Below are 21,187 nucleotides of genomic sequence, written 5' to 3'. Positions count from 1 at the left end.
AGCCTTTATTGTCATCCTTTCTCCAAAAGCAGAGTTTTCATTTTCATTTTATTTTGCTTGGTGAATATTCTATATGCCTGTTTCACATAATAAAACTGAAGGTAGTGTGTTCCCATTTCTTTCATTTGTGTAACGGTGATCTTAAAAAATCAAATCAAGTCATTTTATGGTAATATGATCTTGTAGTTTAAAATCTACTGGCTCCCAATCTGTTTCTGGGGCTGGGCACAGTTCAGAGTGCTGTCCTTAATCTATGAAGCCCTAAATGGCTTGGGACCAGGGCATTTAAAAGGTCTCCAGTAACCCCATAAACCTGCTCCGTCTTTGACACTTTCTGGAGCCTGCATAGGTGCTTCCCATTTCTGAGAATAGACAGGTGGTGACAGGGGATGTGGCCTGCTCTATTAACACCCCAGTTATGGAATATCTTCTTCGGAGAGGTTAGCTTGAACGTTCATTACTACGTTTTAGGAACCAGGTCAGAACTTTTTAAAAATTTACCTAAGTTTTTAATTAAGTTTCCACTTCTTTTTAATGTGCTTTGCCATTTTTATGATCTGTTCCTCTTTTTTATTGGTTGTTTTAAACTGCCCTGTTAATATTTGTTGCTATCATTGCATTTTATTGTGTTTGTAAGCGGCTTTGAATTTTTTTGTTAATAAATTGGGGTTATTTATTTATGGATTTAGATCAATGCATGATAAAAATAACAAATTCATTCCTCTTGCCAAATTCATTTATTTTTTACCTGGTTCATTGCTAAGTTCAACTCTCTTTATAGTTGAGCTATAAACTATAGTTTAGAACTTTAGTTTATAGTTCTGTGGGAGCAATCCTAAGTCTACCCAGAAGTAAACCTCATTTTATTTAGTAGAACCTACTCATAGGAAAGTCTTTTTGTGATTGCAGTCCAATAATGGCACGATTTGAGTCCAGTGGCACCTTAGAGACCAACAAGATTTTCAGGGTATTAGCTTTTGAGAGTCAGAGCTCCCTTCTTCAGATACAATGAAAAGTGGAGATCCCTGAGCCCTCGTATCCCAGTCAGGAGGTGGGTGAGGTGAAGCAATCAGGATATAAAAGTGCAGTGTTACAATAAACGTTGATTAGAGCCTGATGAAGAGCTTTCATCTGTTTTTCAGATTTTCTATTTTGCCCATGATAAGTAGAGTTACCTAGTTTTAAAATGGAAAACTAGACCCAAATATTTATAGTATCATTCTAGAGGTACATTCTAGTGGTAGCAGTTGGCCTGCCTTACAACATTAGCTAAAAAAAAGTTTTGAGTCTGCAAAATACATGTCTTTTAGGCAGGGCTTTGTTTCTGGGAAAAGAGGTGATGGAACTCTCTGTTATCACATGCGCTCCCAGAAATGTGTGATGGCGTCACTCCCGGAAGTGCCGTCTCTTCCCGGAAGTGACGCTGCTCCCTGGAAAAGACGCTGCTTACCAGAACCCAGGACAATGCATTACGACTAGATAAATGTTAGTAAGCTTGGAAAATTACGCTATTATGAGAAAGGGGTTGTTTCCTTTCTGTATCCTCTACAAAAAGTGAAATCTTCCATTCCCTTTCCCAAACATTTCATTTCTTTGGAATCATATTTTAAAATATGCAAGGAGGGGGCCTCTAAAAATCCAAAATTCTTTCTCAGAATTCCAGAGTCTGAAATTCCTAATCTAATGAATATTGAATTTTCAGATTTTCAGGGAGGGTTTTGCTTTACTGGAGCAATTCAAAATTACATACTCAACTTTAGCTGCAGTAGATTTATACTTAGTTAAAAATGGCTTTTTTTTTTGTTGCCTGCCAACTCTACCTTACCAATGGCTAAGCTGTTGTGACATTGTGAAATGCTCATAAATATTCCAGTGTCCCAGACAAACAATATTCATAAAAACTTCCTTAACACCCATATACCCTCTGCAATTTAAGTGATGTTAATCAGCTGAGGGTGGGGAGAACCATTTGAGTTACAGCTATTAAGACATAAGAACACCTATATGCTGATGAATATATTGATGAAAGCCTTCTGTGACGGACACAGCTATCCATTCCTAGCATAAAACTGGAATAACCATAACTGATATTTTAATTAATACAAATAACCATAACTGATATTTTTAACTAACACAGAACCAGTCTGCATTCAAAATGTCAACTTCAGTCAACCAATCTGCATAACAATATCAACTTCAGTCAACAAAAGAATGAAAGCAACACACACACACACACACACACACACACACACACACAGATGCACAGCCCCACCCCCATGAAAAGAAAGCAGAATGAACTCAAAGCATACACACGCATACACAGAAACCCCTGAATGAAATGAAAGCAGAATGAACTCAAAGCAGCACACACACACACACGGACAGCTCCACCCACCCACCTCTGAATAAAACAGAATGAACTCAAAGCAGCACACATATACACAGAAACCCCTGAATGAAACAAAAGCAGAATGAACTCAAAGCAGCTTGGCCTCCTCTGCAGAGCCTGTGCTGGGCCCCAGCTTGCTCTGTCTCTCACAGAGGAATGAAAAGAAAGAATGAACTCAAAGCAGCTGAGCCTCCCCTGCAGAGCCCACGCCAGGTCCGAGTACTCTCTCTCATTCACTCAAGAAAGCAGAATGAACTCAAAGCAGCTTAGCCTCCTTTGCAGTGCCCATGGGGCCGAAGGAGGAAGGAATCACATGGGCAGATTCTACAGCTGCCGGAACACCGTTCCGGAGTGTTCCCTCTCAAAAAAAGCCCTGCTTTTAGGTGCTGTAAGGTTCTTGTTTTTGTCGATGCAAACTTAACATGGTTATCCCACTGGAACCCATTAGTTTAGGCGTCAGTTTGCTTCAGCTGCATAAACTGGTGTTTTTTTCTGTTTCACCAAACAGTCAATATGCATATAGACCGCAAGGAAGCAAGTCCCTGCCTGAAAGAGCTTACAATTTAAAAACTGAAACAAGGAAGATGACAAAGAAGAGGGTGAGAAAATGAAAGTGGGGAAAAACGAGAAGAATGTGTGTTGATTTCAGTGACATGTACATGGATTTAATTCCTGTAGGAGAGGAAAACTGTTTATTTATGTCATTTATAGTCCACCTTTCTCACTGAGACTCAAAGCAGATTACGTAGTGTGAGATTAGTATAGTCAATATCAAGGCCATGTCAATAGACAATGCTATGAGGTAAATAAAAGCAAGTTTACAAAGACATAACATTAGCAAAAATCCAATACAGAGTTGAAGAAATGCTGAAACAGAGTATAAGCAATTCTAGGACTTCCATTAAACAAATAGAACTACCCAGTAGGATCGTACTTAAACTAACAGGTAGTACATAGGAGCACATACTTAAAGCAGCAGATAGGACGTAAAGTAGCATAATTGTGAAGTCTATTGCCCCAATCTTGTTAATGAAGCATCTCTTTGAGACCATCTCCCTATAATACAGCTCTCCTATTGTATATTGAGATTAACAGCTCTTTATTATGATAAACATCTTTATTGAAAACTGGAAGCAGACATACTGAAGCCTCAGGCTCAACAGTAACCAATTTATACTTGTAGAAACCACACCCACTTGTACAACAACCAATACAATGTAAGCAGCTAGAATCCTTCATTTGCATGAACTATATACAAGTATCTGTTTTTCAGCATAGCAATTGGCTACAAGGCGACAGTTCTGATTGGCCATGCTGGCACCCAAACTCCAATAGCTTTGTAGGCCTCAGGAGCCTTCATTCTACTCAAGCAATACATAACACCTCCTATCCGAGTAAAAAAGCTCTTTTGAATTATTCAGTTTTGCATTGTTTGCAGAAAGCCTGGAGAATGGGGGCTCTCCTGACCTCCCCAAGCAGGCTATTACATAGGGTGGGAGCCACCACAGAGAATGCACATGTACGGGCTGCTATTGATTTCACCCATATGCAGGGTGGTACCTGCAGGAAACCCTGTTCAGGTGATCAAAGCTGATGTGGAGGAACATAGGGAGAGGAACAGTCCTGTAAGGGGCTGTGTGAAAGTTTTCACGTTTTTCCAGGACTGCCTCTTCCAGAAAACATCATCATGTGCCTGAAGAATTTTACTAATCTGAAAGAAGATGACGAAGAAGCATCTTTGCTCCTATTTGGGAAGCCATTCCAGAACCTTGGGCCAACTACAGTAGAGGCTCTTTTTTTCTCAATTAACTTATGTTCTCACCTCTGGGAGTAGGACCTGAATTTAGGGTTGAAAATGAATCCATTGAAAATAGATTGTTGAAGCTTTTTGTGGCATGGAAATAAATATCATGTGATAAATAATGTTCCATGTCCAGGCCAGTTAGTAACTCCTTTTATAACTTACAAGTAACATTAAACTTGTTTAATTATGGCAGAGAAAAATTATATTTGATATGGACGGGCTCTTTAATTTTGAGGCTGGTTATTAGGTCCTAAGAAAATTTGTCAAGTCCACATTTAGAATATGTCACAAATTAAACTGACTCCTGTAAATTTTATTATGGGTATTTTCAAAGGCGGTGACTGGCTGGAACATTCCAGAACTTCTACTTCACATATTACATGTTACAAATGTAGCCTGGTTCCTTATTTTGACTATTCCTTGGAAATCTGACAACTTCCCCCCATCTGCATTTGTTCAGACTAGGGTATATAAATGCAGAATTTGGTCAGATTATTAATATGGATGATTTGCTGAATTGATTCCATAGGAAGCTTGTATCAGTTTTCTCTTACTACTGAATTAATTCCTGAGACTAATAGAAGTTGAAAAATGCCAAGTGTTGATGCTGCAACAAGCATTAATTAGTCATCAGTAATTCCTAACCCAAACACTGAGTCAAATGCTAAGTAAGAAAGGTGTCTTGTATATGTATTATCCCCTCTTCCCCCAAGAGCTGACAATTTCCTGCTTTCTTAGAGCAGAACCACAAGTGACAAAAGGCACAGATTGGACACTTGTCTGCTTCCCTCAAGTTTTGATGGGAAATGTAGGCATCCTGGTCTCGCAGCTTCGCTCTCTGACTGCTGTCCAATGGACTTTTCAACTGTCACTTGTCCAACATTCCGCCAAGCTGCCTACATTTCCCATCAAAACTTGAGGGAAGCAGACAAGTGTCCAATCTGTGCCTTTTGTCACTTGTGGTTCTGCTCTTAGTTTGTCGGAATGTGTGACTTCTGAAACAGTAAGACCAAACAGTCGAGGTGAGAAGTCAGAGTGAACTTTCATATCTTAATCTTAGGCCATGCAGGGTTCCAAAGGTCAGTGCTAAGAGGCAGAAGAAACCAGGAAGCCAATGAAACATAAAGGTGGGAGATTGATGACTAGAAAGAATCTATGTGGACAAGCCAGTGATAAATTTGTCCCAGGTGCTCAAGGCTGTTTCCATTAAAACTTTGCTCACAAAGCAGCAGTATACTCAGTGATTGATTTATGCTTGTTTGTGATATAGAATGTCAACACTAATTGGTGAGTGGCTGCCTAAAGAGCTGCTCCTGGCATGTTCTTGATCATGTATGTGGGGCCGTAGCCATTTAGGCAAGAAGGTGGTTGTGGACTTTTTTAAAAACTGAAATATATGAAGCTTTGGGTGGGGGGGAGAAAGGATTTTTTTAAATCAAATTTTCTTAGTCTTTTCCCCTGTTGATTTCTCTCCAATGTTTTCCATTTGGAAAAAAAATGAATTTTTTTAGAGATCTGGAAGAAAAAAAACCCTTTTGGATTAAGTGAAAGTTTTTTATTACCTGCTTTTACTTACTCCAAATGTGTAGTTCAAAGATTTTTATGTAAGACAATGTATAGCATTAGCAAGTAAGACTTCCTATGTATGTTGTAGACATATACTAAGGTTGTCAACAACTTGGACAAATTATGTGCTGCCTGCTTAATAGAAGCTTAATGGGATGTTATTTAGCAGGTGATGTTATTTTCTTCCGTGCCATGAAAGTCTTCACCTGCTCATTTCCAAATATTAAGCCTCTTTTAAAGAGAGGGCAATTTTTGCCAGGTTGTTGGCAACCAGAAAATAGACAGTATTTTCAAGGACATTTATTGTTTAAAATTGACTAATTTTGTCAGCAGTAAATGTTCTGTAATATGTATGATGATAATGCACTGTCTTAAGATTTCATTGCTATAAAGATTACATCGATATACAAATATGCTTCTAATCCTGTTCTGACTGAATGCAAGTATTTCTATCCATAATAAACTTATTTGTGTTTACTACAAAATATGGGCATTCTGCTTTCAGCTTTTATTTTCCCCTTCTTTTCAAGTAACAGAAGATAAATGCGTAACCCCTTAACTTCCTGCAAGTAAAATTACAAATATGCCCAATACGAGCATCAGATAAAGCAGTTTGCATCTCTCTTGCTTTCTAGTATTGAGCATATTTGTAATTTTACTTGCAGGAAATTAAGGCGTTATACTTTTAAATTTCATAAATATGCAAAATGGTACAATTTTATATGCTGACCAAGTTATAAATTATGCATTTATGTTATCCGTGTCCTCCTCAGACAAAGTACTCAAGTGAACAGCTACAAAAGGCACCCCACCCTGTCATGTTGGTGTATATAGTAAGCCTCCCGCAGGGGCTTCCGCCAGGCAAGTGGGTTGGGTCCTCTAACCACTGCAGGAACTGACACATCTGAGAGAGAACTCTGATTTGACGGTGGGAGTGGTTGATGTGATGTTCATGCAGGGTAGGAGGAGCCACTGTAGTGACTTGGTGTGGAGCCTGACCCAGGGGGCTGAGGCAATGGGTGCTGTCATGAGGTCACATAGCTTGGCCAGGAGCATCACATCTGAGGTAGGTGAGGGGTTGATCACATTTAGGCTGCCAGTGGCTCTGATCTTGGCCTGTCTGTCTGGAGTGAGGAAGATTCCCCCAAATTCCATGTCCAGGATGAATAATTCTCTGGGATGGAATGAGTGTACTCTTATTTATGCCATGGTTAGATGGGGATTGTAGCACCTTTTTGACTTGGAGCAGAACAGAGGTGAGTAACTCCCTCTTAGAAAAGAAGGTTCAAGCTGGATGAAATCTACTGCTCACAACAGTGGCAGTCATGCCTAGGCATGTTACGTCCCAGAGAATGAGATATATAAAGATGCATTTATTAGGCTGGTAGTGATGCTTCTTTATTGGCATGGTGTTTTGTTTGCGGAGAATTTGGTAATTTAAGGATGATATGGTGATGTAGTGTTGCTGGTTTTTTTACTGCCAAGCCAGGGCTACATTTTGGCATCTTTGGCTTGCTTTTTCAGTCTCTTAAGTACGTAGCTTCTTTTCTGTGTGGCTAGACGTGTTATTTGTAGGCAGTGCATAAACATGACTCATATGCATGAGCTCAGATCTCTTAGACATATTTTAAATGGTTAGCAAACAGGTTTTGTAGGGGAAAGGGCAGGCCCAAAAATAAAATGGGAAGGGCACAAAGATGGCAGATGACACCAAAATAGTTATACGCAGGGCTTTTTTTCAGCAGGAATGCTGTGGAACGGAGTTCCGGAACCTCTTGAAAATAGTCACATGACTGGTGGCCCCGCCCCCTGATCTCCAGACAGGTGGCGTGGAGGGCAATCTAAACTCCCCTCTGTCTGGAGATCAGGGGGCGGGGCCACCAGCCATGTGACCATTTTCTCTGAGGGCAACCCACTGAGTTCCACCACCTCTTTTCCCAGAAAAAAAGCCCTGGTTATACGGATGTTTGGTATATATGTTATCAGTTGAAAGTAGAGAAACATGGGTAGTATCCTGTTGCACTATGCCTATTAAAGCAGCACAGTACATCTCTGCAACTTGCATTCCACCAATACAAGAGCTTCTTGTGTCTGTGGAATACATTTTTTCAAATGATGTGCATGCATGTAGTGGTAGGATGATCATTGATAAATGAAACAATGATAAATATTTATTGATAAATGACAAATCAAATCCATAGCCTTCTTTCTGTTGCAGGCAATAATAAGCTCCTGAGTTTTAGTCCTATTTTGCGCTTTATAATCTTTTGAAAGATTATAGAAAAGCTAAATTGTCCATAGCAAAAGGTATGATAGCAGAAGTGGAAACATGTTGAAGGTACACAGACTGTGTAACATAGGAGAAAGACAGCATGTTAATTTGGAAATTTTGTTGCGCTAGGTTAATTACATTGGATTAAAATGCTCAATTTGTTGCATATAGGTAGCAGAAGTGCTCATGGCTTTTCCATCTCTGTACAAGGAGTCAAATAATGCGGTTTTGGTAGGACTGCTTCAAACCTTGACAGATTCCTACAAATATACTAAATATGAAAAACAATATTATAAATGTGTACATATCCTGCAATACTTTTTTGAGCTGTGATTGGCTGCAGCTTTCCAGTATATTCTAATTCCCACATGATCCTTAGAATTATGACTTTAGTAACATGAGAAGCAGCTTCTTCAGTGTGATTGGCTGAACTGAAAGGTCCTAGTTTCCATTTAAATTACATTTCTCGGGAAACTGACTCCTATTGCTGCTGCAATTCTTATTTTAACTTCATTATATTTTTGTTTCTTAGAATATTCAGTAACATTCATTGAAATCTGTTACTTGGAAAACCATTTAAAATTTCAAGCAGATGTGAGATTTAAAGGCCCATGTTCCAAATCTGGGATTCCACTTCATCTTACTCCAGTACTCTGGAGGTCAATTGACGTTTCTTGTTTAAACATTGGCAATTTTCCCCTTGAATTTTATTATCCGGGGCACTACATCCATTGTACTCCATGTGCACATTTGAAGCTACCTTATATACCATTGACAAATCTAGCTTTTCTGTTGAGGTTGGCAGATAAGGGTATTGCAAATGCTTTTCTGTGGTGCGTCTTGGGGGCCTAGTATTAACGAGACTATATTGCATCTAACAAGAACTTGCCCATTGGAAGCAAATACTGGGATACATTTTCTATTTCATTTGAACTGATTTGCTTAGTATTGGTCTAGGCTCAGTAAAAAGAGCACTATAAAATGGGCCTATGTCCACTTGGTTTTAACAGAAGGAGTTGCATGCAGCTCAGCAGTTGGTCTTGTGGAACTTGTCAGGGATCTTTCTTCAGGCAAAAAGTAATTTTGGCTAGCAGAAAGGGTGGGTGGCTTCACTGATTTCTCCACTGAGCTTCACAAAATATGGCTCCGAATGTCAGTGGTGGTGCAGCTGCTGGAAAATTGGTAGCAAGAAACATCATATGGACCAGAAGAACAGGAAAGTCTCTTGCGTTGCGGTGGTGCTGAGGTCTTGGAAACCAGGGAGGACAGGGAAAGGATTGAAGGAAAACTTCAAGTTGGACAACATTCAATTTATATACCGCCCTTCAGGACAACTTAATGTCCACTCAGAGTGGTTTACAAAGTATGCCATTATTATCCCCACAACAAAACACCCTGTGAGGTGGGTGGGGCTGAGAGAGCTCTGAGAGAGCTGTGACTACCTCAAGGTTACCCAGCTGGTTTCAAGTGGAGGAGTGGGGAATCAAACCCAGCTCTCCAGATTAGAGTCCTGCGCTCTTAACCACTACACCAAACTGGCTGTAGTTGGAGGCTAGATCAAGGAAAGGTGTGTGTGTGTAATAGAAAGGGTATATAATAGAAAGAGCAAGAAAATGAACGTTAAATTACTTGGGTTCAAAACAATCAGTTGAATATGTCAGAAATTATCAGAATATAGTTTTAAAGCTGTGCTTACTACTTTGAGTTTCAGTATTTCACACTTGGAATACCCTACCCCACTGATGACTTAAAATAACTTTGTAATGTGTGCCAGAGCTAAGGTTGCTGTGGAAACTATAAGTTCTAATTATGGCTAATTAACCACAACCACTTACAGGAACACCATCAACCTGAAGTATAGCCACTTAATTGGCAACTAAAAATAAATTACTATGCCTGCCTGCCTGTGCCAATCTGTGTGTTTTATTGTACCCTAATGATTATTTTCTAGGTTTGTTTGAAGTGTCTCGCAGATTAGAATGAAGCTGAGAAGACGGAGCCTGAATGGTTATACTGACTGCTGGGAAAATTGTATCAAATTGATCAATTAAAGAAATAGCAAAATATGGTGATACCTTGTAGTAGCTTGTTTGCCAGCTGTTTAGTTTATACATGGTATAGACTGCCCAGTGACATTGGGGTGGGGTAGAAGATTAGGTGGTGTATGAGATTTTTTTCATGAACGGAGGTTTGGATAAGTGAGAGAGGGAGGTTCTAGAATTCTAGAATAAGGAAAAAGTAATACTTTTATTAACTGATATTTGGCACATTACGTGTTGATAGGATTACTTTTTAACTTTGCATTCCTTATACTTTTAGTTGATAGTTAAAGTTCTATGTGGTTTGGGTTCAGAGGTGCTTAAGGAGCACATTGATTTGTATCAATCCTCCTAAATTGTGAGTGTTGCAGTGGGAGATGTAGAATGGTCTACTGGGTTCCCCAGTCTCCTTTCATAAAGAAACTCAGTTATATAACTTTGGCGTAGAGGCCCTAAAATGCAGTCATCCCAGCAGACATCTTAAAACCTGTACTCCTGGTTTTTCCTCCCAGACTTCAGCAGGGTGTAGACAGCCTTTTCTTCAAACATTAACTCTTTATTAATGATATAATCCTTAACATATTTTTATCACACTGAAGTCAATAGATAGTTCCTTTTTGTGGGAACACAGTGAAATTAGACTGGCTATGATATATTGGTGGTGGGGAGGGACTTCTTCAACTGCTTTCCTCAAATTGTAGAATATTCTCTAGTGAGGTTAATGCTGTGTTGACAGGGCTTTCTGTAGCATGCTGAAGACTCTCTTACTCTGGAATGGCTTTGAACTAAACCAAGTAAATCTGATAGTGCTTAATGTTTTATAGTCCCTGAGGTTGTTTATGAATTGATTTGATGGAACCGTTTTAGTTTTATCATTTTTATGCCTTGGGAAGCTTACAGTCTAAAATAATACCACTTTTTGAATCAGTGACTTGAGAATCACTCTATCACTGTTGGTCACCTAGTATAATATAATTAATATTTTAAAGATACCCCCTCCAAGGTTCTCCAAACTGATTTTTGGTTATGAGTATGGAACATTTAGGACTTGCTTGATACATCAGTTAAACTGGCCTTCTTGCTCAGAGTCTGGACTCAAAGCTTTAAAAATGCTATGTAAAAGCATTATTTTTGCAGGAAAGGGGAACAAGCACAAGAAAAGTTTTACAAAATTGAAGAGTGTTTTTAGTACTACACTTGTTTGACTGTGAAGCGTAACCAACCTTTGTAAACCAATCTTGTTACAGCAGGTGACACAAGAATTATTTGTTGTGCTAAAGCAACAGCAACATTTGATTACGCGTTCAAAATGGCAAAAATCAATGTAGATGTTAAATATACTGCTAGCCCTGTGGCGCAGAGTGGTAAGCTGCAGTACTGCAGTCCAAGCTCTGCTCACGACCTGAGTTCGATCCCGGTGGAAGCTGGGTTCAGGTAGCCAGCTCAAGATTGACTCAGCCTTCCATCTTTCCGAGGTCAGTAAAATGAGTACCCAGTTTCCTGGGGGTAAAGTGTCGATGACTGGGGAAGGCAATGGCAAACCACCCTGTAAAAAAAAGTCTGCCAAGAAAATGTGATGCGACGTCCCCCCATGGGTCAGTAATGACTCAGTGCTTGCACAGGGGACTACCTTTACCTTTACCTACTGTACTTACATGGCTATATCTTAGCATCCTAGAAGTACTTGGACATGGTGGAATTGTGATGCCAGAAGGTGTAACAAGCATCAGAAGCAATTTTAAGTATCATTGCTTCTGACTCTTGCTGGAGAGCAAAAAAATAGAAGAATGAATGGTGAAGAAGATGGAAACTGAAGTGCATTTTGGCATGTTTTATATATGTAATGCATCCGTATGCTTTTAGAATTCAGTTCCAGGAAGAAAGGGCATCAGCTTTACTTTAAAATAATTTGCAGGTGCTGAAAGGGAGGCAGAGGCATAAAAAGAACAGAAGGGGAATCATCTTCACACAATAAAAGAGAAAAACAAAAATGGATGAGAGGAGAATCATGTAAAATGCTTTGGGTCCCCATTGGGGAAATAGGCAGGATATAAGTGAAGTAAGTAAGTAAATAAATAAAAAGCAAACCCTGTTAAGATTTAAAAAGACTTTGTGATTCACCATACAATTACTCTGGTACTACCAAGGAATTATTCCATAGAAATACAGGAAGGAAATCTATAATGCAAGCATTATTTTGAATGTTTTTAGTTTTAAACCAGCGATGAGGGCAGACAAAGAGAGCAAGGCATGCTTATAAATGTGCCTGATTAGCTATATTGAAAATCCCAGCTTTGTTGTGTTTTGTTCTTGTAATGACTTAATTATTCAGTATATAGGAATACATAACCCAGCAGGGTTTCTGCACAATTTAAATGCGTAATGCTTCCTGGGAAGAACAAAACAAAACACGCAGAACGTTGTCATCCATGACAGCTTGACATGAATGTTGATAGTTACAAGGATGTTATATATTGTAAATATATGAGAATATGTGTAGCCTGTCACTCCTGTGCTTTTTTTAAAAAGTCTAAATCCTAAAGCATTGAATTTTAATCCAGGCAAAATTATATCTTCACCATTTTTAAAATTCTGTGACAGTAGTATATATTGATAGATGTCTTGATTTATAGGTAATTCTTGTAGACATCTTAAGTTTTTGAGATGAACTTTTTTAATAGGATTGCCAGATGGTTCCATTAAAAATATGAGACACATCCTGCCCGCACACCCTACTCACCCAAGGAGGGATCTTTGTGCGCTCCTGGCCTTGGCACCCATGGGAGTGCTCCCATGCTTTGCACAGGAGGAGAAGAGGCAAAGAGGCAGAGCATGAGCCCCCTCTCTCCTTGGGGGCTCTTGCTTTCTCTAGCAGCAGCAGCCACAGAGGCTGGCTGCTAAAAGCCCAAGGGGAAGGAGGCAGGAGCGTGTCCCGTATTTTCATTCCATTTCCCTTGCACAATCCAAGAAAATTCTGGAATGTCTGAGTGAAAAACAGACACAGGGCAACCCTACCTTTTAATGCATATTTAAAAGGTGGAAATCGTATTAGATTGCAGCTAGAGGTTTGCTAGAAGTATTTGCTATATTTTACCAGCAATTCCCCCCATCACTTTTAGTATATGAATTAAAAAATAGTGTTCATAAGGCAGTAGATGTGCTCACTTGAAAGATATTTCATCTAATAGTTTTTGACACACAAAAGGAACTTTTGGGACGCAAAATTAGCATTGTTTTTGGATGGACAGTTGATTAAGTACCAAGCTTCCAGACCACATGAAGTTGTGTTATCATCTTCACATGTTTAGTAGGTGTCAGTATATGAAGCTTTTTTGTTGGCAGTATCAAGATTGTGGAACGTCCTTCCCAACTAGACATGCCTGGTACCTTCTGAAAGCCTCTTGGCTTTTAGAATAACTGTGGCTTGGATCAAATCTTCCACAAACAGAAGTCGTAGAAATGGATCTTTCCCTTTGCTGTGCTCCCCAAAAAGCCTTTGCTGAGGATTAGGGAATCCTGAACAATATACCTTGGGCATAAGGAGGCTTTAGCAAGGAGGGACAATTGGACAAAATCCTTGCTATATATCCCTAAAAGCAGGATGTGAATATTTTAACAATACAATAAAAGAAATATTTTTAATATAGAAAAGATGTGCTTTGGATCTGTAGAATAAATGTGCTTTGGATCTGTTCACTGGGTAAAGGCTTGCTTAATGTTACTATTCATGCAGAGATGTGCAGTCATCATAGCATCTTCTGATTTCTGTGAGAGGGCGTTCATGAAGCTCATGAATATAATTTTGATGTTTCTCTTGGATGAAAAAGTTGAATGGTTGAAGTCTGCATCTGCTGTATGGAGTCATAATAGGCAGAAAATTAATACAGTGACATGTCCTAATAAAAGAACCCAACGAAATCAAAGGAAAGTCTCTTGTTAATGCTGCTGATACAGTAGCTTTTTTAGCTGCATTAACAGGAGAGAAACCCAAGATTTATTGGAAATTTCCACGTCACTTCAGTATTGTAAAAACTAACAATGTTGTTGTTGGGAATATTAAGCTAATATCAGCAATGAGAACAAATTGGTTTTGCAGAGTTGACAATCGTCTGATTATTGAAGAAAATGGAAAGTAATATAAAGCATGCTAATTAGAGCTTATAATGATCCTGCAATGAAAATTCTGTATTCAAAGTGTCTTAAAGTATAGTTGTCCAAAATGCTGTTTCATAGGTCTTTCTACATTTTTCTCTTAAATGTTCACATGAGTTTTATTTATGAAATTAAAATATGACTTGAACTTTTTTTAATTTTTAGGCACTGGATGTTGACAGAACTGTTCTTTATAAAATGAAAAAATCTGTAAAGGCAATAAATATTTCTGGTTTAGGTATGTATGTAGTCTGATTACTATGTGTATAGCTAAATATGTATTTTAAGTTTGGAGATACAGAAATACCTGAGAAAGTATTGTATATGTTATTCCAGTTGTATATGTAATGCTGGCTTCTGCTGTGTGCTGGTTTACAAACCAGGAACCAGCTTTATGAATGGGCTCTCGTTGCTCTTTACCTCTTTGCAGTAAATTAACCATTGTTTGTGTTGTTTATACATAACTATGGTGAACATAATTCATGGTTCATCTACGGTCTTCCTGTGCAGTCCCACATGGGACTGCGCACGCGCAGGCCTGCCGATACCGGAGATTTTAATAGCTAAACACCACCAGGGGGCGCTCCCGCCTCTCAGCGCGCATGCGCGGCCGCTTTCCCGCCGAAACGGACCTTAAGAGGCGGAGCGCCCCTCACATACCCTCAGTTTCTCTTTCGCCGCCGATCGTTGAGGTTTACAGCTTTCTTCGTTCGCGATGTCTGAGAAGGCCCTGTTTAAGCGTTGCGAGACCTGCAATCGTAAGATGACAAGGTCGGATGGCCATTCCATTTGTTTATATTGCCTTGGGGAAACTCACAACACTCAGGCGTGCAAGCATTGCCGCGCGTTTACCCCAAAGGCCAGGGCGGAACGGACGGATCGTTTGCATGCCTTTCTCTGGCAGCGTGCGATGTCGGTCGAGGACCCTCCACCGAAGTCTTCGTCTGCTCCGTCTGCGTCCTCTCGTCCTCCTGTACCTTCGGGTTCCAAGACTCCTCGTTCTCAGCCGTCTCCGAGTCGCTCGGAGTCGAGGTCCGAGAGGATCCCTTCGGGTCGGAGTTTGTCGGAACCGACCGCTTCGGTTCCGAGACATCTAGCAAGTCGACCTCCTTCGATCTCGTCGGCTGTCTCGGCTTCACCTGCTCGTGGCGCCCATAGAAGTTCGACTCCGTCGGTTCCGAGGTCGACTCCGCCAACTCAGACCACCTCTACGGTTCCGATGACTTCGGATCCTTCTGTGAGACCGAAGGCCGTTCCTGAAAAGAAAAAGAAGAAGCATAAGCATTCCAGTAAGCATGATAAGGCAGTGTTGGAAGGCTTACTCACCTCTTCCCCGTCGGTTCCGGTCGACTCCGCTCCCGTCCAAGTGGAGCAGCAGGCAGAGGCGAGTGATCGTCCGCAGTCCAAGACTCCTCCGGACCGGGTGGCTCAGGAGGACGATGTCATTCTCCTCGAGAAGCCTCTTACCCCTTCCGGTCGGGCTCGATCGGCCTCGTACGAATCGGACTCTATTCAGTCGGCTCGGAGTCGACGGAGTCGGTCTGCCCGTCGCTCTAGCTGTCGGACCCCACGGTCCTATCGGAGCCGATCCAGGGAGAGTCGACGTCGGGATGATCCTGTCCCTCGTTACTTTAGTAGGGAGAGTTCATACTACTCGGACCGGCATTATAGAGGTGCTTCGTTGTCTCCCTCATTTCGAGTCGGTTCCGATGTTGGCTATGACCCGTCCCGCCTCCCGTCGGATCGGGTCTCTCCACGACCCCGGGCCCGTTACAGTGTTTCTCCTCTGTCGGAGTCACCTGAAAAGGAGATTGGGCCATCTGATGAGGCCTCGCCCACTGATGATTTTCGGGCCTACAACGAGTTGCTCCAAAGAATGGCGAAAGCCCTGGACCTTGAAGTGACTTCCACTGAATCTAAATTTACTGATAAGATATTGCAACATATCTATTCGGGTTCTACTCCCTCGATTGCCTTTCCCCTTATTGAGGGGTTTGCTGATCTATGGAAGAAGCTGCAGTCTCGACCTGCGTCTGCTACCGCCACTAATCGGAAAGTGGAGAGCTTGTACAGAACCAAGGACGATGCTCATCCGTTCCTGGCCGTTCACCCTCCTCCATCCTCACTTGTCACCGAGGAGATGCAAGCTCGGCCTCGCCAGGGCTCGCTATCGGCTCCAACTGACAAGGATAGTAGAAAGATCGATGCCTTGGGTAGGAAGTTGTATACTTCGGCTACGTTTGGCATCAAAGTGGCGAATTATGCCGCAATGATGGCGGCTTATCAGCTGTTTTTATGGAAGAAGGTGGCGTCTTTTCTTCCTAAGCTTCCCGAAGATCAGCGCACTCTGCTTCGGGTCATTCAGGAGGAGGCTGTTCGTCTATCCAGACACCAAATTAATGTTGGGAGAAGTATGGCTGACACTGCGTCTCGATCACTTCTCTCCTCGGTGGTACTGCGCAGGTACGCATGGCTTCGCACGACCGCCCTGCCAGTTGAGACAAGGAACAGGGTTGAGGACCTGCCGTTCGAGGGCACCACTCTGTTTTCAGAGAAAACTGACGAGTTCCTCTCTAAGAAGAGGACTGACCGTTTGACAGCCCGCTCGTATGGGGTTCTACACCAGCCGTCGCAGCAGCCTTCTCGCCCATACTATCGCTCCTTCCAGCGTGGCAGACAACACCGCTATCAGCCCTATCAAGGGTATGCTTACCAGCAGCGCAGGAGCTACCAGAGCCCACAATCTGCCTTTCCCAGACGAAGGCAGGGCCAACGTCCCAAGCCTGGTTCCCAACAGCATCAGGCCAAGGACCAGGACCAATTGCATAAGCAATTCTGACAATCACAGGGACCTGACCCCACATTTGGGGACAGGCTTAATGCTTTTTTGGATGCCTGGTGTTCAATTTGTTCCGATGTTTGGGTTTTGTCTATTATCCAGTTTGGTTATAAAGTTGAATTTCTTGGTTTACCTTACCTACGTCTCCCTGTGTTTTCTTCTGACCCCCCTCGTTCAGAGATCCTGGGAGAGCTCTCAGCCCTATTGCAGAAAGGGGCTATAGAGGAGATTCCGGTTGCTTCAGCTGGTTTGGGGTTCTATTCCAACCTGTTTTTAGTGGAGAAGAAGGATGGTGGGCTTCGGCCTATCCTGGATCTTAGGGGTTTGAATAAATTTATACGAGTTCGTAAATTCAAAATGGTTACTTTACAGATGGTTTTGACCTTGTTGCCCCAACAGTCGTGGTTTGCAGTCCTGGATCTGAAGGATGCGTATTTTCATATTTCAATTTTCCCTGAACACAGGAAGTTTTTACGTTTTGTCTATGGGCAACGTGTCTTTCAATACAATGTTTTACCCTTTGGGTTGGCCACTGCACCTAGGGTGTTCACCAAGTGTGTGGCAGTAGTGGTGGCTCATTTACGCCTCCAGGGCTGCCAGATCTTTCCTTATCTGGATGACTGGCTCTTGGTTGGTGATTCTGCTGACTCTGTGTCCAATCAGGTGTATCTCACCTTGAATTTATGTTTACGCCTGGGTCTTTTTGTTAATCAGAAGAAGTCCAAGTTGACCCCGGTGCGCTCCATCCAATTTATTGGAGTGGTTTTGGATGGTGTTCGGGATGCAGGCTTCTTGCCTTCAGAGCGTGCTGCAAAAATTAAGAGGCTTATTTCGACCCTTCAGAGGTGTCGTTTCCAATCTGTTCGCTTTATCCAGACCCTTTTGGGTTGCATGGCTTCTACTACGGCTGTGGTTCCGCTGGCCAGGTTATTTATGCGACCCTTCCAATTGTGGTTCAATTCAGTATTCTCACCGGCCCGTGATTCTCAAAATAGGAGACTTTCTGTCCCTAGGGGGGTGCTGTCCTCCCTGGAGTGGTGGCTGGATGATGCTAATTTATTTAAAGGGATGGAGTTTGGTTTTCACCAAACTCATCTGTCAGTTACTTCCGATGCTTCCCTTTTCGGTTGGGGGGCTCACTGTGCTGGCCTTTATGCCCATGGGTTATGGTCTGAATCTGAACGTGAGGAACATATTAATGTTCTTGAGTTACGGGCAATTTTATATGCATTGATCTCCTTTACAGATGTCGTGCGGAACAAGTCCGTTCAGGTCCTGACCGACAACACGACGGCGATGTTTTACATCAACAAGCAAGGTGGCACGGCGTCTGTGGCTCTCTGCACAGAGGCGATGAGACTCTGGAAGTGGGCCATAGATCATGCTGTCTGGCTGCATGCAGTTCACATCCCGGGGGTGCAGAATTCCATGGCGGACCACCTGAGCAGGCTCCACAGGGAAAACTACGAGTGGTCCCTCCAGGACAAGTATCTCGCCCCTATCTTCTCGGAATGGGGGACTCCGGAGTTGGACCTGTTTGCGTCTGTGGAAAATCGCAAGGTCCTAGCTTATTGTTCCAGAGGAGGAGTAGGCCCAGAATCAAGTGGGGACGCGTTTCAGTTAAGTTGGTCAGGTCCCCTGTGTTATGCCTTCCCTCCGTTCCCGCTTCTGGCACGGGTCCTCAGCAAGATCCAGAGGGACAGAGCGTCCGTCATCCTGGTGACCCCGTATTGGCCGAGGCAACCATGGTTTCACTCCCTTCTGAGTCTACAGACTCAATCGATCCGTCTCCCGGTGGTTCCCGATCTCCTGACCTGCGGGGGGGTTCTTCACCACGACATCAGGAGACTCAAACTCACAGCGTGGTTGATCAGGCCGGGGCTGCCTTCTCCGAGGCTGTGACTAATGTTCTCTTAAATGCTAGACGTTTGTCTACCAGGCAGTCTTATGCCCTTAAGTGGGACAAATTTTCTGTGTGGTGTAGTCGCAGGGGTTTGGATCCTTTTGAGTCCACCCTTTCTGAGATTTTGGACTTTTTGTGGGAGGTAAAGCAGGAGGGTTTGGCCAACTCCTCAGTCAAGGTTTATCTGGCAGCCATCTCTGCTTTTCACCCTCCAGTGGATAGAAAGTCTGTTTTTTCCCACTATTCTGCCAAACTATTTTTGAGGGGATTGAATAATTTGTTTCCCCCTGTGCGGGCTTTGGTCCCTCAGTGGTCGTTGCCCCTGGTTCTGACTCGTTTGATGTCTAAGCCGTTTGAACCCTTGGCTTCCTGTCCGCTTCGTTTTTTGTCCATGAAAGTGGCCTTTTTGGTTGCGGCTACTTCAGCCAGGAGGGTTGGGGAGCTAGCAGCGTTATCTTGCGAGCCCCCTTATTTGAAATTTCACCCTGAGAAGGTCGTTCTTCGTACAAAGGTTGAGTTTTTACCTAAAGTAGTATCCCGTTTTCATTTATCTCAGGAATTGGTTCTGCCGGTTTTCTTTCCGACTCCGGCCTCTGAGGCAGAGGCGGCCCTTCATTCTTTGGATGTTCGCAGGGCCATTTTATTTTATTTAGATAGGGTAAAACCATTTAGGATTGACTCTAATTTGTTTATTTGTTTTGCTGGACCGAAGAAGGGTAACCGGGCTTCGGCTCAGACTATCTCTAGATGGGTGGTCCAGGCTATACTGACCTGTTATTCTGCTGCTAACTTACCTTGTCCTTTGCAAGTGCATGCCCACTCCACCAGGTCCCAGGCGTCGTCAGCGGCTCTCTTCAGAGGTGTTCCACTCCAGGACATCTGCAGGGCGGCGACGTGGGCCTCGGCGGATACCTTTGTGAAGCATTATGCGCTGGACATCCTAGATAGAAAGGAGACAGCGGTGGGCACAGCAGTTCTGCACTCCATCTTTGAGTGATGCTTTGGCGTCACCTCCACCCAGGTATTTAGCTTTGGAATCTTCCCATGTGGGACTGCACAGGAAGACCGTAGATGAAAAACAGGTTTTACTTACCATAACTGTTGTTCATCTAGGTCTTCCGTGCAGGCACACATGCCCTCCCTCCTTCCCCGCTAACTCTCTTGGTACTTACCTTGCAGGGGGCGGCGAAAGAGGAACTGAGGGTATGTGAGGGGCGCTCCGCCTCTTAAGGTCCGTTTCGGCGGGAAAGCGGCCGCGCATGCGCGCTGAGAGGCGGGAGCGCCCCCTGGTGGTGTTTAGCTATTAAAATCTCCGGTATCGGCAGGCCTGCGCGTGCGCAGTCCCATGTGTGCCTGCACGGAAGACCTAGATGAACAACAGTTATGGTAAGTAAAACCTGTTTTTCCCTCTGAAAACAGTCAAAAACATGGTTTGAAGTGAGTTTGCAAACCATGTTTCCAAGGGGTACTAAGCATGGCTTACATTAGTGAAAATGTAACACAAAGCCATAGTTAACATCAGCTTCACTTACACATGGGTTGTTTGCTTTTCCTTGGATGACCTTGGGAAGTAAGATTTTTTTCCCTACTTCTCCACAGCAGCCTGGTGTTCCCTTAGACATCCTGGGTTTTTCTGGTTTTTCCTGTGATGTTGCTGTGTTGTTATGGGAAAGGAATTTGGCAAGCCTGCATCTTCCCAGACCCACCCGCATGTGCTCCATTTTAACTGTCCCAGGGCCCTGTGGCAAACATTTTTCTGCACTGTTGGAAGGCTTTTTTGTTTATCAAAAAAATTATAATTGACACATTGTGATAGTGTTATCATATTATGACAATCTGTTTGATTCTCTGAATTGCCAGCTTTCATTTTAAAAAGCAAGTCTGTAGCCTCTTTTCCTTGTGCCTTTTTTCTTACATATGGGTATTGAAAACCTCCAAAAAGGTAAAGGAAATTGTTCGGGGGAGGGGATGTATTTACAAGACTAGGTTCTAGTTTGCAAATTATAATTCTTGAAGATCCAGTCATGCTGTACACACAACAAAACTGTGCACAGACAGAGCAGGATACCCCCTGCTAGCTCTGTCTTTTGCCTTTGAAAACTCATCCGAATGTTGGCATGGGCCATAATTGTGTACTGTCTCTCCATGATGAGGAACAAGAGATGTGAGCTCAGATATATCCAGTTTGAGTAGATACCTGAAAAAACCCTTTTTGCTATTTTG

General features: G+C 42.6%; 2 protein-coding genes across 3 annotated transcripts in view; both read left to right on the top strand.

The window, feature by feature from the left end:
* ASAP2 (ArfGAP with SH3 domain, ankyrin repeat and PH domain 2) overlaps window positions 1–21,187 on the top strand; it is a 118,373-nt gene that overhangs the window by 14,025 nt on the left and 83,161 nt on the right. For both annotated transcript variants that reach the window (XM_054993710.1, XM_054993643.1), the window contains exon 2: window positions 14,388–14,460. In XM_054993710.1, coding sequence (XP_054849685.1) covers window positions 14,388–14,460 — 73 coding nt within the window. The remainder of the gene's footprint in view (window positions 1–14,387; window positions 14,461–21,187) is intronic.
* LOC129339179 (uncharacterized) lies at window positions 17,753–20,338 on the top strand. Its single transcript, XM_054993813.1, has 2 exons — window positions 17,753–19,985; window positions 20,144–20,338. The coding sequence occupies exon 1, from the start codon at window positions 18,573–18,575 to the stop codon at window positions 19,959–19,961; it is 1,389 nt and encodes a 462-aa protein (XP_054849788.1). The 5' UTR covers window positions 17,753–18,572; the 3' UTR covers window positions 19,962–19,985; window positions 20,144–20,338.

The sequence above is a fragment of the Eublepharis macularius genome, chromosome 1 (genome assembly GCF_028583425.1).
Source record: "Eublepharis macularius isolate TG4126 chromosome 1, MPM_Emac_v1.0, whole genome shotgun sequence".
NCBI classification, from domain to species: domain Eukaryota; kingdom Metazoa; phylum Chordata; class Lepidosauria; order Squamata; family Eublepharidae; genus Eublepharis; species Eublepharis macularius.
Note: the sequence above shows the minus strand (reverse complement) of the source record. Positions and strands in the feature narration are given on the sequence as shown.

Bases quoted from the DNA above. Each gene is read 5' to 3' on its own strand.
- LOC129339179 (XM_054993813.1), top strand. From the start codon at position 18,573: ATGGGGGACTCCGGAGTTGGACCTGTTTGCGTCTGTGGAAAATCGCAA.